The sequence below is a fragment of the Salmo salar genome, chromosome 15 (assembly GCF_965601325.2).
Source record: "Salmo salar chromosome 15, fSalSal1, whole genome shotgun sequence".
In the NCBI taxonomy this organism is placed as follows: domain Eukaryota; kingdom Metazoa; phylum Chordata; class Actinopteri; order Salmoniformes; family Salmonidae; genus Salmo; species Salmo salar.
Genome location: NC_138305.1, coordinates 79390107 through 79407401, shown reverse-complemented (window position 1 = coordinate 79407401; position 17295 = coordinate 79390107). Strand labels below are relative to the sequence as shown.

The 17295-nt window shown below is 42.8% G+C and overlaps 1 protein-coding gene across 1 annotated transcript in view; it reads left to right on the top strand.

Moving 5' to 3' along the window:
- Window positions 1-13620, top strand: part of LOC106572132 (uncharacterized) — an 84298-nt gene extending 70678 nt beyond the window's left edge. Inside the window, exons 24-35 of the mRNA XM_082961499.1 lie at window positions 6654-6782; window positions 7035-7163; window positions 9266-9466; window positions 9552-9592; window positions 9631-9784; window positions 10031-10159; window positions 10345-10473; window positions 10815-10943; window positions 11048-11176; window positions 11369-11497; window positions 11729-11857; window positions 13391-13620. Coding sequence (XP_082817625.1) covers window positions 6654-6782; window positions 7035-7163; window positions 9266-9466; window positions 9552-9592; window positions 9631-9784; window positions 10031-10159; window positions 10345-10473; window positions 10815-10943; window positions 11048-11176; window positions 11369-11497; window positions 11729-11857; window positions 13391-13467 — 1505 coding nt within the window. The 3' untranslated portion in view covers window positions 13468-13620. The remainder of the gene's footprint in view (window positions 1-6653; window positions 6783-7034; window positions 7164-9265; window positions 9467-9551; window positions 9593-9630; window positions 9785-10030; window positions 10160-10344; window positions 10474-10814; window positions 10944-11047; window positions 11177-11368; window positions 11498-11728; window positions 11858-13390) is intronic.
- Window positions 13621-17295: the final 3675 nt, after the last annotated feature.

The following is a 17295-nucleotide window of genomic DNA, read 5'->3' as shown; positions in this document are numbered from 1 at the left end:
CTACGCAGAAGACACTATTCTGTATACATCTGGCCCTTCTTTGGACTGTGTTAACAAACCTCCAGACGAGCTTCAATGCCATACAACACTCCTTCCGTGGCCTCCAACTGATCTTAAAAACTAAATGCATGCTCTTCAACCGATCACTGCCCGCACCCGCCCTCCCGCCTAGCATCACTACTCTGGACGGTTCTGACTTAGAATATGTGGACAACTATAAATACCTAGGTGTCTGGCTAGACTTTAAACTCTCCTTCCAGACTCATATTAAGCATCTCCAATCCAAAATTAAATCTAGAATTGGCTTCCTATTTCACAACAAAGCCTCCTTCACTCATGCTGCCAAACATACCCTCGTAAAACTGACTATCCTGCGATCCTTGACTTTGGCGATGTCATTTACAAAGTGGCCTCCAACACTCTACTCAGCAAATTGGATGTAGTCTATCACAGTGCCATCCATTTTGTCACCAAAGCCCCATATAGTACCCACCATTGCGACCTGTATGCTCTCGTTGGCTGGTCCTCGCTACATATTCATCGCCAAACTCACTGGCTCCAGGTCATCTATAAGTATTTGCTAGGTAAAGCTCCGCCTTATCTCAGCTCACTGGTCAACATAGCAACACCCACCCGTAGCACACGCTCCAGCAGGTATATTTCACTGTTCGCCTTTCCTTCCAGTTCTCTGCTGCCAATGACTGGAACGAATTGCAAAAATCACTGAAGTTGGAGACTTATGGAATCATGTAGTAACCAAAAAAAGTGTTTACCAAATCAAATTATATTTTATATTTTACATTCTTCAAAGGAGCCACCCTTTGCCTTGATTACAGGTTTGCACACTCTTGACATTCTCTCAATCAGCTTCATGAGGAATGCTTTTCCAACAGTCTTGAATGAGTTCCAACATATGCTGAGCACTTGTTGGGTGCTTTTCCTTCACTCTGCAGTCCAACTCATGCCAAACCATCTCAATTGGGTTGAGGTCGGGTGATTGTGGAGGTCGGGTGATTGTGGAGGCCAGGTCATCTGATACAGGACTCCATCATTCCTTCTTAGTCAAATAGCCCTTACACAGCCTGGAGGTGTGTTGGGTCACTGAAGTTGGAGACTTACAGTATATCTCCCTCACTAACTTCAAGCATCGGCTGTCAGAGCAGTTTACCAATCACTGCAGCTGTACACAGCCCGTCTGTAAATGGCCCATCCAACCAACTACCTCATCCCCATATTTGTTTTTTGTTTTTTTCTGCTCTTTTGCACACCAGTATTTCTACTTGCACATCCTCATCTGAACATCTAATCACTCCATTGTTAATTGCTAAATTGTAATTACTTTGCCACTATGGCCTATTTATTGCCTTATCTCCTTACTTCATTTGCGCACACTGTATACAGATTTTCTATTGTGTTATTGACTGTACGTTTGTTTATCCCATATGTACTTCTGTTGTTGTTTTTGTCGCACTACTTTGCTTTATCTTGGCCAGGTCCCAGTTGTAAATGAGAACTTGTTCTCAACTGGCCTAACTGGTTAAATAAAGGTGAAAAAAAACTGTACTTCTCTTACCTGATATACACATACAGTGTCTTGTCACTGTATGTGCATGTTTATGTCTAAGCAGGAGTAGTAACAGATAACATGTCATGGGGATAACGTAATCTGATTACAAAAATGAAGTAACTCTAATCCGCCTGGATTTTTGGGGTATTACTTCATTTAATAAAATGAACATTTGATAAAACTTTATCAGTATCTCTGTTATTTATCTCACCCTCAAGACTTCTCTTGTTCTCATCTCAGCAAGATTATATTGTCCTGCTAATCACCCATCAAGGGTGGATGGCTTCTTTTGTATTCATACTGGTTGGTTGACTCAATAGGTGGCCTCAAACCATTAACACCTGGCCCACTGGTCAGTCAGTCATCTGGACTCCACAGAGTTCCTGCTTGCTGTGTTGTAGCCTATGTACTTTCACTCTCTCTCTAGTAGTGGGAGAAAAACAATTCTTTCAAAATGCAAAATTTCTAAATGCAATCATGTTTTGACCATGGTGCTTACCTACAGAACAGCAAGAAGAACTGCACCTACCTTCAGGCTATGCCAAACCCTACACCCCAATCCGAGCACTCCGTTCTGCCATCTCAGGTCTCTTGACTCTCCCACCCCTATGGGAGTGTAGATCCTTCTCAGCCCAGTCCAAGCTCTTCTCTGTCCTGGCACCACAATGGTGGAACCAGCTTTCCCCTAAAGCTAAGACAGCAGAGTCCCTCCCTGCCCATCTTCCCGAACACCTCTGAAACCCTACCTCTTCAGAAAGTATCTTAAATAATCCTGCTCCTCACCTCAACCCCCCCAACCCCCAAAAAATGCGGAACCTGCACTTGAAGGCAAAGGTGGCTACTTTGAAGAATCTCAAAATAGAAAATATATTTTGATTTGTTTATCACTTTTTTGGTTACTACATGATTCCATATGTGTCATTTCATAGTTTTGATGTCTTCACTATAGAAAATAGTAAAAATAAAGAAAACTCCTGGAATGAGTAGGTGTGTCCAAACTTTGAATTAGTACTGTAGACATAAATTACACGGCTTGCTAACAGCAATATTATTTAGAGTTATCACTCTAGCTAACCACTTTCTCACGTGGCAAATTAGCCGCAAATGAATTAGCCTATGTGATATTTCCAGTTATCCATGAGTACTCCTCCAAAATCTGGTGCTGTGGTATGACAGCAGAGCTGCCTATCGACTAGACAGGCGGGGTGCCCACTACAGGCCGCTTTTAGTCAGCGAGCAGCCACACTCTTCCAGCGGGTGAGCTTCACACTGCCTCGTCACACTTCTCCCAACTGGCGGCACTACAGATGCCCGTTGGAGCAAGCTGATGCTTATTATATATATATATATATATATATATATATTTATTTATTTTATATACACTACCGTTCAAAAGTTTGGGGTCACTTAGAAATGTCCTTGTTTTGAAAGAAAAGCTGTTTTTTTGTCCATTAAAATAACATAAAATTGATCAGAAATACAGTGTAGACATCGTTAATGTTGTAAATGACTATTGTAGCTGGAAACGGCAGATTTTTAATGGAATATCTACATAGGCGTACAGAGGCCCATTATCATCAACCATCACTCCTGTGTTCCAATGGCATGTTGTGTTAGCTAATCCAAGTTAATCATTTTAAAAGGCTAATTGAGCATGAAAAACCCTTTTGCAATTATGTTAGCACAGCTTAAAACTGTTGTTCTGATTAAAGAAGCAATAAAACTGGCCTTCTTTAGAGTATTTGAGTATCTGGAGCATCAGCATTTGTGGGTTCGATTACAGGCTCAAAAGGGCCAGAAACAAAGTACTTTCTTTTGAAACTCCTCAGTCTATTCTTGTTCTGAGAAATGAAGGCTGTTCCATGCGAGCAATTGCCAATAAACTGAAGATCTCATACAGCGCTGTGTACTACTCCCTTCACAGACCAGCACAAACTGGCTCTAACCAGAATAGAAAGAGTGGGAGGCCCCGGTGCACAACTGAGCAAGAGGACAAGTACGTTAGAGTGTCTAGTTTGAGAAACAGAAGACTCACAAGTCCTCAACTGGTAGTTTCATTAAATAGTACCCGCAAAACACCGGTCTCAATGTCAACAGTGAAGAGGTGACTTCGGGATGCTGGCCTTCTAAGCAGAGTTCCTCTGTTCAGTGTTTGTATTCTTTTCCCCATCTTAATTTTTTATTTTTATTGGCCAGTCTGAGATATGGCTTTTTCTTTGCAACTCTGCGTAGAAGGCCAGCATCCCGGAGTCGCCTCTGGTTAGAGCCAGTTTGCGCTGTTCTTTACATGGTGCGTTTATATTTTTGTTCAGGTGGGTCATGTTTTGGAGGACGCATGAACCGACCTTCGCCTCTCCTGAGCCCTTTGGGGAGTTGCAGCGATGAGACAAGGTCGGAATCACCACAAAATTTGGGAGAAAAAGGGTGTAAAAAAATATTGTCGTCTGATTTGCATGTTTTTTGGGAATTAATACGTGTCACATATCAGTTTGCAAAAAATGTAAAAAAATATGTATTGTTAATAAAGCCGCAAACAAACATGGTCTCTTTTTTTGCTTTCTGCTTTCTTGAGTAAGGCAGCTCCAAAATGCCGGTGTTTCAGCCTAGCTCAGTGCTTTCTTTGGTGGAGGGGCAGCCAGCGGAAAATACAGAGCTTAGGGGTTGGCAATCTTCTCTAGTTGCCCTGTGACTGGCTCAGTGTTCTGTCACTCATGGGGACACTACGTCACCGCAAAATCTACAGGGAGAGCTTGACCCTGCTGGTCATCTATGAACGTTTGAACATCTTGGCCATGTACTGTTATAATCTCCACCCGGCACAGCCAGAAGAGGATTGGCCACCCCTCTGAGCCTGGTTCCGCTCTAGGTTTCTTTGTAGGTTCCAGCCTTTCTAGGCAGTTTTTCCTAGCCACCGTGCTTCTACATCTGCATTTCTTGCTGTTTGGGGTTTTAGGCTGGGTTACTGAATAGCACTTTGTGACATCGGCTGAAGTAAAAAGGGCTTTATAACTAAATGTTATTGATTGATTGAACGTTCAAGCCCCCTTGGGTGCTGCCATATACACTGCTCAAAAAAATAAAGGGAACACTTAAACAACACAATGTAACTCCAAGTCAATCACACTTCTGTGAAATCAAACTGTCCACTTAGGAAGCAACACTGATTGACAATAAATTTCACATGCTGTTGTGCAAATGGAATAGACAACAGGTGGAAATTATAGGCAATAAGCAAGACACCCCCAATAAAGGAGTGGTTCTGCAGGTGGAGACCACAGACCACTTCTCAGTTCCTATGCTTCCTGGCTGATGTTTTGGTCACTTTTGAATGCTGGCGGTGCTTTCACTCTAGTGGTAGCATGAGACGGAGTCTACAACCCACACAAGTGGCTCAGGTAGTGCAGCTCATCCAGGATGGCACATCAATGCGAGCTGTGGCAAGAAGGTTTGCTGTGTCTGTCAGCGTAGTGTCCAGAGCATGGAGGCACTACCAGGAGACAGGCCAGTACATCAGGAGATGTGGAGGAGGCCGTAGGAGGGCAACAACCCAGCAGCAGGACCGCTAGATGGGCAGTGTATTGCAGGGCAAGTACAGAGCACTGGAACTACAGGGACCTTTGTCAAAGGCCTCCCTTCTCGATCCCCGGTACAAAAGCTGCAGGAGAGATTGCTTGGGGGACACAAAAGAAACCCTAGGCCAACTTGGAACTGGGGGCAGCACTCAGAGTCGGTGCTAGTGGTGCCGCTGCCACTACGGATGGGGATGGCTGTGCACCTCCCCCAGCTAAAAAGAGGAATCTAGGGGATCTTCTTAAGAAGGAAATGGGCCCTCTAAGCTTAACTCCGCCACCCTTGACAGTGCGCTGTGACACCGAGATGATGCACTATTTGAAAGAGGAGGTACTGGACGAATCCGATGACCCTCTGTCATGGTGGCGGGATAACCATTATAGCTTTCCTTTCTTGGCTCAACTTGCCAAGAAGTCCATGTGCATTTGCGTAACCAAATCCGGACGTGATTGGGAGTCCCATAGGGTGGCGCACATTTGGCCCAGCGCCGTCCGGGTTTGGCCAGGGTAGGCCGTCATTGTAAATAAGAATTTGTTCTTAACTGACTTGCCTAGTTAAATAAAGGTTAAATAAAAAATAAATGTAAAAAATAGCACCGCGCCAGAGAAAGTGTTCAGCTCAGCAGGGATCATCTCTGTCCAGTCTTCACTGAACCCCGATAAAGTAAACATGCTGGAGTTTCTTGCTCGGAATCTCAAAGAGGAGGAAGACTTAAAAGCTCCTAGCTTAACTTTAGTGTGTGCCATAGGCCTTCTACAACTGACTGTAGCCTAACAATAGACAATAGCTTTGTGAGTGCATGGCACATTTTCTTTTTACAATTTGTTTATGAGAGATAATAGGCCCTATTGCCTTTTTTATAGCTTAAACTTTGAGTGCAGTAGCCTACCGTAGCCCTCTTTTTGCTTTTTCATTCAACAATTTGTTTATAAGAACAAAGTAGAAAAAAAATATTCTATTTTTTTTTAAGGTTTAGGGATATATTTATTTGCACTCTCTTGCTCTGTTTTAAAAAAAATGTATTTTCTATTATTATTATTATTTTGAAGTGTTAGCCTATACTAACGCCTAAGTACAGGTACTTTTTGTTGCAATGCTAATGTCTTTATATCACCCCAGTAAACATGCACACCTTTGGTCGACGTATCAAAATCTTTAGTTAATATGTAGTTCAGAGAGTTTGCACATTGGGAAGACGTCACCGAGACATCAGAATAGTCTTGACACTAAGCAAACTATGCCTAAACAGCATGTTATTTTTTTAAATCAATAACATTCACATTTTTAAACAGTAAATGTGTTTGTGTATGCTTAATCCCAACAGCAACAACAGCGTAGTAGATCGTCTTTGATAATGGTGATGGTGGTAGTAGCCTATAGAAAGCTTTTGTCTCCAAGCCAAGGGTAAGAGCCACGTCTTGCGGTTCAATATGAGAAGCAGCAGTGCAGAGGAGCTTAAGCACTTTGACAGCAGTTCAACATGTTTTTGTTTTTTGTGCGCTTGTGTCCTAAACAGCGTGTGAGGCTGGCCTGTTTGGCCCAGGGTGTGAGGAGCGGTGTCGATGTAACCATGGGGATGTGTGTGACCAAGTCAGCGGTGTGTGTTTGTGTCCTCCTGGCTGGAGGGGACCCAAGTGTGACAGAGGTAAGGCCAAAGTGCTGATCTAGGATCAGTCTTGCCTTTTAGATCATAATGAATAAGATTACATGGACAGGGGATACCTGATCATACATCAGCAAACCTACTCAGAGGCGCTTTATGAATACAGGTCGTGATATATAGTAAAATATGAATGTATAGTAACTATTTATTACAAGGACCTGTATATACTGTAAATCACAACAGACTGTATGCATTGACTTCATTGAACATATGTAATTTCCCCGTTCACCACAGCCTGTTTACCTGGCTCCTATGGGAATGACTGTCTGAGCTATTGTAACTGTCCCCACGGCACTTCCTGTAACCATGTCTCTGGCAAATGTGGCTGTCCCCCTGGATTCACTGGCAATGGCTGTGAGCAAAGTGAGTGACTTGGGGAAGCTGAAGGATAGTGAAGATGTGTTGTGTATTGTACTGTTTTTCTTGTTTTGTGTTGCATTGAACAAAATAACAGACTCTGCAATGACACATTAAAAATCAGCTGTTTAGCAACCTAACAAGTTAGCATTAGTTTGGTGATAGATTGTGGTGTGTCATAGTGTATTAAGTGCCTGTAGAGGGAGCTCTGGTCTAGCCTAGAAGCTAGAGCCAGAGGGATAGGAGAATAGAGTCATGGAGAACTGAATGCTATGGCCATGTTTGAATAGTTCAGAAATGTATCCTTAGTTCCTTGAGGTAAGCACAGATCTAGTATGCTTTCACCATCAACAATCCGACCATTGCAGATCTATGATAACCTCAAGGAAATTAGGAAGGAAGGATGCATTTCTGAGGTATTCGAACAGGGCCTATGAGGTAGATATGTATTGTATGTAATGGTGGTGCTGCATGAAATGACAATAAATATACATGTTTTCTTATTACCAGCTACAGTAGGCATATAGAACATTTGGAAAGTACTCAGATCCCTTGACGTTTTCCACATTTTGATACATTACAGCCTTACTCTAAAATGGACTAAATAGATTTTTTTCCTCATCAGTCTACACACAATACCCCAAAATGACAAAGCGAAAACAGGTTTTTAGAAGTGTTTGCACATTTATTAAAAATAAAAAACAGAAATACGCTATTTACACAAGTATTTACACAAGTACCCTTTGCTGTGAAATTGAGCTCAGGTGCATCCTGTTTCTATGGATCATCCTTGAGATGTTTCTACAACTTGAATGGAGTCCACCTGTAGTAAATTCAATTGTTTTGACATGATTTGGAACGGCACACACCTGTCCATATAAGGTCCCACAGTTGACAGTGCATGTGAGAGCAAAAACCAAGCCATGAGGTCGAAGGACTTGTCGGTAGAGGTCTGAGACAGGATTGTGTCGAGGCACAGATCTGGGGAAGGGTAATACATTTCTGAAGCATTGAAGGTCCCCAAGAACACATCATTCTTAAATGGAAGAAGTTTGGAACCACAAAGACTCTTCCTAGTACTGGCCGCCCGGACAAATTGAGCAATCGAGGGAGAGGGCCTTGGTCAGGGAGGTGACCAAGAACCCGATGATCACTCTGACAGAGCTTCAGAGTCCCTCTGTGGAGATGGGAGAACCTTCCAGAAGGACAACCATCTCTGCAGCACTCCAACAATCAGGCCTTTATGGTAGACTGGCCAGACGGAAGCCACTCCTCAGTAAAAGGCACATGACAGCCCACTTGGAATTTGCCAAAACACACCTAAAGGACTCTCAGACCATGAGAAACAAGATTCTCTAGTGTGATGAAACCAAGATTGAACTCTGGCCTGAATGCCAAGAGTCACATCTGGAGGAAACATGGCACCATCCCTACGGAGAAGCACGGTTTTGGCAGCATCATGCTGTGGGGATGTTTTTCAGCGGCAGCGACTGGGAGACTAGTCAGGAACGAGGCAAAGATGAATGGGGAAAAGTACAGAGAGATCCTTGATGAAAACCTGCTCCAGAGTACTAAAGACCTCAGACTAGGGAGAAGGTTCACCTTCCAACAGGACAACGACCCTAAGCACACAGCCAAGACAATGCAGGAGTGGCTTCAGGACAAGTCTCGGAATGTCTTTGAGTGGCCCAGCCGGAGCCTGGACTTGAACCCTATCGAACATCTCTGGAGAGACCTGAAAATAGCTGTGCAATGATGCTCCCTATCCAACCTGACAGAGCTTGAGAGGATCTGCAGAGAAGAATGGGAGAAACTCCCCAAATACAGGTGTGCCAAGCTTGTAGCGTCATACCCAATAAGACTTGAGGCTGTAATCACTACCAAAGGTGCTTAATTTTTAATACATTTACTAACATTTCTAAAAATGTGTTTTTGTATTGTCATTATAGGATAGATTGATGAGAAGAAAAAAAACCAATTGAATCCATTTTAGAATAAGGCTGTAATGTAACAAAATGTGGAAAAAGTCAAGGGTTCTGAATATTTCAGATTGCACTGTACCTTTGTTGTATGGGAGTTGATGTGTGTGTTGTGTGTTTCTCTACCAGTATGCCAACCTGGCACGTATGGGCTGAACTGTAACCAGGTGTGCCAGTGCTCTGGCACCAACCAGCTGTGCCACCCTGTCACCGGCCTCTGCTTCTGCGCCCCGGGTTACCATGGCAGCAACTGTGATCAAGGCAACCACCCCACACACATACACAGACAGACACACACTTCCTTAACCAATGTCACGAAGGAATTCCATTGTTGAAAGTTTGTTAGCTTACAATAGTCATGTGTTCAGGAGTTTTTCCACAATGTGACCTGATCAGGAAAAACTCTTGGCCCTAGTTATGACATCAGCTGATCAGAAGAAAACGTTGCTCTTACCAGTAGGAAATGTTCTAACCATAATTACTACCACAACTAGGTCCTGTGTGTGTTTGCCTTGACAGAGTGTGACATGGGACGGTATGGCCCAAACTGTGAACGCCCGTGCCAGTGTCTGAATGCCGGTGTGTGCCAGACCACCACGGGCACCTGTCAGTGCCCATCGGGGTACATCGGAGCAGACTGCAACACCAGTGAGTGCCAACGTGTGCCAGGGGAATGGGCATATCCATAGGCTATTGACAGAAGGAGCAGGGGAATGGACATTTACATATAATACATTGATATTTACATAGTATTTAGTTCAACATTAGAAAGTAAAATGGTAATTGTATAAAATGGTATTTGCATGTATTTTTGATCCTATAACACAAGCAGTACCATATAATATTTGGCATGGTCTCCTCTTTTTCCCCTATCTTTTCCTATGGTTCTACCAGCATGCCCATCAGGGCGCTATGGGCAGGACTGTGCCAAGGTGGCCCTGTGTGGCGAGGGGGCACGAAGTGACCCAGAGACGGGCAGGTGTGTGTGCAAGGCGGGCCAGCGGGGAGAAGACTGCAGACAGGGTAACACTCACACATATTTCTGTTTATTCTAGCTCCACAATGAGTGTAATCAATGTATTAATCCACCCCATCAAGTTTTATTTGACATTCTATAGTGTGTGTGTGTGTGTGTGTGTGTGTGTGTGTGTGTGTGTGTGTGTGTGTGTGTGTGTGTGTGTGTGTGTGTGTGTGTGTGTGTGTGTCAGGTTGTGCCCAGGGCTGGTATGGGGAAGACTGTGGCCAGCACTGTAACTGCAGTAACGGTGGTGTGTGTGAACTGGTCTCTGGAGGCTGTACCTGTGGACTAGGCTGGACCGGACCCAGCTGTGATACAGGTGACCTGACTGTACATACTATTTTAAATATTTTAATGTCTTTGCTTATTTCCTTTATCCAGCCTGGAGTGCCAGGTAGGTGACATTTATATTGGTTCAATTGCATCAGACAGGATCAATCAAGCACATACACAGTATTTCATTTATTTAAAATAGTATTTAAACCCATGTCATGACAATCATGTCAACAGCACACATTTCACATTTTCCTCATTGTGTTGTTTTGTGAATTTATGTGGAGACTCCATTTGAGTGCCCCTGATATCATGAGCCCGTGACACCATTCCATTGCTTACCCATGACAAGGTGTTGTATGTGTTTTCTGTTGCTTGGTCACTCAGAGTGCCCATCAGGGAGTTACGGAGCCAACTGCAAACTGCGGTGTGATTGTCACAACAACGGGACCTGTGACAGAGTGACGGGAGAGTGCCAGTGTGACCCGGGATACTATGGTCACCTGTGTGAACATGGTGAGGCAGGGCTGTTCAGTCTGTCTAATGTTCTGTTGTTCCTATGTTCTGTTTGATTTTCTAAAGTTCTAATATTCTGTCTGATGTTCTAATGTTCTGTCTAGCCTGCCCTGCTGGTTTCCATGGCCACCGCTGTCAACGCCAGTGTAAGTGCCGAGGCCTCGCCCCCTGTGACCCAAGCACAGGGCACTGTCTCTGCCCTACTGGTTACCATGGATACCACTGTGAGAAAGGTGAAAAGCAGTTTAACAGTCAGAAATAAGGATTAGGCTGAGATTTAGTAGATACAACTGCTGATATAGTGGGACTGTTACATGCCCCAGTCATAGTCTTTTACTTACAATGCTGAAGGATGGGGACTACTTTTCATTATCATATCCATGTGTGCGCTGAATGCTCCCCCTCCCTCTCATTCCCTGTCACAGAGTGTGAGCAGCATCGTTTCGGGGTGGGCTGCAACCAGTCATGTGACTGCGAGGGGGACACCCCATGTGACCCCATGACCGGCCACTGTCTGTGCCCCACAGGGAAGATGGGAACGCGCTGTGACACAAGTAGTTATTTGTTTCTTTATATCTAATATTGAAGTAGTGTGATTTATCAACATTTTTCAAACGACTATGGGGTGACTCCTAACTTCCACTTAAGTCAAATGTTCACTTAGTCTCCCATTAACATCAATGCAGTTAGACTTAAAGTCAATGTAAGGATTCAACCATGCCAAACAACACTACAATCTAAAAGTGTTGTCGCACTTCTTGTTTCCCTGTCTGGGTTGTGTCCAGATTGTCCAGCGAACCACTACGGCCCAGACTGTTCTGAGAGATGTGAGTGTAGGAACGGGGCACGGTGTGATCCACGGAATGGCGGCTGCACCTGTCTACAGGGCTGGATAGGACCTACCTGTCAGGAAGGTACGTGTATTAATAAGGTGACGGGACAGAGCAGGCACGGATGTGGCAGAGCATTATGGGTAGTGTAGTACATGCTACACTAAGAACTGCATGACTAGGATAAATATCCCACTGATTAAGGCGCTATACAAAAACACACATGTACAGAGACATTTAAGATAAAATCAACTCGGGACACACTTTACAATAAAACAATACAAATAAAGGACATAAAAGCAAGCAGATGGCAATACAATATATGAACAGTGGTGTAAAGTACTTTAAGTAGATAACCTCGACAGGATAGGTGTCCCTATACCGGGACGGTTAAGCTAACGTGCGCTAATGTGATTACCATGACAGTTTTAAGAAACAGCAAACTTTCCAGGACATAGACATGTCGTATATGGGCAGAAAGCTTAAATTCTTGTTAATCTAACTGCACTGTCCAATTTAAAGTAGCTATTACTGTGAAAAAATATCATGCTATTGTTTGAGGAGAGTGCACAACAACAAAACACATTTATCATGGCAACTGTTTTGATACATTCACCTATGAAGGTAAATAATGTACTTACATTCAGTAATCTTGCTCTGATTTGTCATCCTGAGGGTCCCAGAGATAAAATGTAGCATAGCTTTGATTGATAAAATACATTTTTATATTCAAATGTAGGCCGGCGGAGATACAATCTTCGGCAAAATCATTCGCAAGGAGATTCCTGCAAAAATATTATTTGAAGATGGCCTGTGTGAACGTTAGTGTATAAGCTAATGATCCATCATGGAGTCTAAGCAAGATGTCCTTAGAAGTCCTTAGGAAACTATGCAATATTTAGTTTTTTTATGTATTATTTCTTGTTAGATTTTGCTGCGCTGTCAGATCTAGAAGCACAAGCATTTCGCTACACTCGCAATAACATCTGTATGTGACCAATAACATTTGATTTGTATGACATTCCTGGGAGTGTGTAAACTTACATTTTGTATTACCATATCATTTTTGTATGTTCTCTATAGTTATGTACTTGAAAATGTATCAATTGACCAATTCGGCACATTTGGACAGACTTGATACAAAATATTGTCCAGTATTGCCATGCTTCACTGGATCAATCTGAAACTTTGCACACCCACTGCTGCCATCTATTGGCCAAAATCTAAATTGCACCTAAACTGCAATAATACATTATGGCTTTTCTTTTGCATATCAACGATGATGAAAAAAAAGCATGTTTAATTGATTGTATTATCTTTTATCAGATCTAATATGTTATATTCTCCTACATTAATTTCACATTTCCACAAACCTCAAAGTGTTTCCTTTCAAATGGTATCAAGAATATGCACATCCTTGCTTCAGGTCCTGAGCTAGATTTGGGTATGTCATTTTAGGCAAAAATTGAAAAAAAGGGAATGATCCTTAGGTATCTTTACTTTTACTCAAGTATGACAATTGGGTGCTTTTTCCACTACTGTATATGAATAAAAGAACATAAAAGATGTCTAAAGAAAAGAACGCTCTTTCTTCTCTCTCTGTCTTCTCGTCTGCAGAAGGGTCCTCACGTCTCCACAGCAGTCCCAACAGAAACCAAGAAAATAAGCACTCACACACACACGCACACTCATAGCACCCCCTACTGACTGACCCTCAGCTGGGGCTTACTGGTCACCTCTAGAGGTCACAGAGCTCGAAACCGAACTGACACACTCAAAACAATAGACTGTTTATACAGAGATGGGAGTGCAATGGCATGGACTTGATGAACTAAATACCAGTAGGTGTCAGAAATTGTACTGAGACCTATTGGTGTCAGCGCCGGGACCTATGAACTGGTATATGCCATTTATGGAGAGTTGTCTAATCGCAGACATTGATGAGACAATGGAGTTCACATGACACACTACACTTGACGTCATAGGGTTGATTCTGCTACACTTCACGCTACGGGGTAAACTCTGCTACACTTTGCTTGACGGGGTTGACTCTTCTATACTTTTTGTTACGAGGTTGACTATCCTACACTTCACGCTACGGGGTTGACGCTGCTACACTTTACGTGACTGGGTTGACTCTTCTATACTTTTTGTTATGGGGTTGACTCTTAAAGGTACTCAAGTGTTACCAGACACTGGTACACATTTTCTAGTTTGCCCTGTATAAGAGGACATTTCTGGGTCAAATTCCAAAAAGGACAAAGTTATGCAGAGGTTTGTGGCATTATTTACTGTAAAATGCAGTTCAGTTGTTGAAAATCATGTACCATGCTTAACTGTTGTGTGTATTTGTCTGTACATTGCATGTATGTAAATGTGTTCACGTCTACAATACAATCATGTTGTACTTATACTCTCACGATATGGTAGTACCTCATTGGAAGGAGGTTTTCACATTGAGGAGATTTGCTTTTCGTTCATAGAATTTGTTGTACTTTGGAGTAATATCATTGAAGTTGTAGTCCTGCTTATTGGCTTCTCCAAAAACAATAGTTTACACACACATGATCCATTTGTTCTCTTTGCTGCCACCATTGCACTATACAGACTCCTATGACACAGTTGATTTAATGATAAGAAACAATTCAGGATAATGTTGATCTGAATTAAATGTTCTACAGTATTTAGAAAGTTTGCACCCAGTATTGATGATGTGCACAGCCATGCACACAGGTCAATAGGCTTTAGTCCACATGCCTTATTCTACATGTTTTATACTCTATGAAATAAGTTACAGCTCCTCAGCGAAATGGAGGGAAAAGTGCTGCGGTTTTCAATAAAGACATTTTGGGATTGTAGTATGTGTGCTGCAAAATATAACTCAAACCAGAAGTAAAGCTTTAGACCGCATTTAAAGAGCAATTCCACTGCTTTTCAAGCTCATATTCATCATCCCATGCAGTCTAAGAGCAAATGCCCTTAGGCTGCATCTGCCCTATATAGAGCCAGGGATAGCAGAGGGGAGTCATGTACAACTATTCTACAGATGCTATACATTTACTTAGCCTGATCCCAGATCTGTATGTACATTAGCAAACCCCTCTGACTGTATGTATGGGAGGAATAATCACAAGAGTTTACTAAAGTACATACAGGTATGGGACAAGGATAAAAATGATAATCTTGGTCATTGCCAGACCAGTGTGATCAAACTGCATGGTCAAGTGCAATATGAAGTCAAGGTGTTCTACATTCCTGCAGTAGCCTCTGTCACCATCTTCTGGTGTCTCACCACATTACATATTGTGATCTGTCTGCCTTCCAAAAAGAGCTACAACAACTATACAACAAGTCAACATGAATTCTTAGAATTGATTGCCAGCCTACACTGGAAAGGGCAAAATATATTTTAGCCTACATTCCTAGCTTATATATATATATATATATATATACACATACACACACACACACACACACACACACACACACAACCGTTCAAAGTTTTTTGTCCATTAAAATAACATCAAATTGATCAGAAATACAAGACATTGTGAACATTGTAAATGACTATTGTAGCTGGAAACGGCAGATTTTTTATGGAATATTTACATAGGCGTACAGAGGCCCATTATCAGCAACCATCACTCCTGTGTTCCAATGACACGTTGTGTTAGCTAATCCAAGTTTATAATTTTAAAAGGCTAATTGATCATTAGAAAACCATTTTGCAATTATGTTAGCATGGCTGAAAACTGTTGTTCTGGTTAAAAAAGCAATAAAACTAGCCTTCTTTAGACAAGTTGAGTATCTGGAGCATCAGCATTTGTGGGTTCAATTACATGCTCAAAATGGCTAGAAACAAAGTACTTTCTTCTGAAACTCGGCAGTCTATTTTTGTTCTTAGAAATGAAGGCTGTTCCATGCGAGAAATTGCCAAGAAACTGAAGATCTCGTACAACGCTGTGTACTACTCCCTTCACAGAACTGAGCAAACTGGCTCTAACCAGAATAGAAAGATGAGTGGGAGGCCCCGGTGCACAACTGAGCAAGAGGACAAGTACATTAGAGTGTCTAGTTTGAGAAACAGATACCTCACAAGTCCTCAACTGGCAGCTTCATTAAATAGTGCCCGCAAAACACCAGTCTCAATATCAACAGCGAAGAGGCGACTCCGGGATGCTGGCCTTCTTCTTCTTATACTTTTTTTTAAATCACAATTTGACTCACCAGGGCTGCGTTTACACATAACTTTTCACATCAGATCTTTTTCAGGACTACATAAAATACACATTTAAAAAAGATCTGATTTGGCTGCCTTTCTAAACGCAGCCCAGGTAACCATTTAAGCATAGTTTACATCTTGCATTAACATGGTTTGTTGCATCTACACATGGTATTAAAATGTGTCTCTAATCCGTTTACTGTGACCACATTGACCAGATTACCTGATCTATCCCTGAATGCTAATTATTTGAAAGATATTTCAAAAATAATATATAGTTTAAGACAGATTGATGCCATAAAACAATGGTGTCACCTGTCAATTACTTTAAAGGGCAGGATAATGGATACGTTTACATGCACATAATACTGATTATTGTGAATACTTAATATACACTGCTCAAAAAAATAAAGGGAACACTTAAACAACACAATGTAACTCCAAGTAAATCACACTTCTGTGAAATCAAACTGTCCACTTAGGAATCAACACTGATTGACAATAAATTTCACATGCTGTTGTGCAAATGGAATAGACAACAGGTGGAAATTATAGGCAATTAGCAAGACACCCCCAATAAAGGAGTGGTTCTGCAGGTGGGGACCACAGACCACTTCTCAGTTCCTATGCTTCCTGGCTGATGTTTTGGTCACTTTTGAATGCTGGCGGTGCTTTCACTCTAGTGGTAGCATGAGACGGAGTCTACAACCCACACAAGTGGCTCAGGTAGTGCAGCTCATCCAGGATGGCACATCAATGCGAGCTGTGGCAAGAAGGTTTGCTGTGTCTGTCAGCGCAGTGTCCAGAGCATGGAGGCGCTACTAGGAGACAGGCCAGTACATCAGGAGACGTGGAGGAGGCCGTAGGAGGGCAACAACCCAGCAGCAGGACCGCTACCTCCGCCTTTGTGCAAGGAGGAGCAGGAGAAGCACTGCCAGAGCCCTGCAAAATGACCTCCAGCAGGCCACAAATGTGCGTGTCTGCTCAAACGGTCAGAAACAGACTCCATGAGGGTGGTATGAGGGCCCGACGTCCACAGGTGGGGGTTGTGCTTACAGTCCAACACCGTGCAGGACGTTTGGCATTTGCCAGAGAACACCAAGATTACCACTGGCGCCCTGTGCTCTTCACAGATGAAAGCAGGTTCACACTGAGCACGTGACAGACGTGACAGAGTCTGGAGACGCCGTGGAGAACGTTCTGCTGCCTGCAACATCCTCCAGCATGACCGGTTTGGTGGTGGGTCAGTCATGGTGTGGGGTAGCATTTCTTTGGGGGGCCGCACAGCCCTCCATGTGCT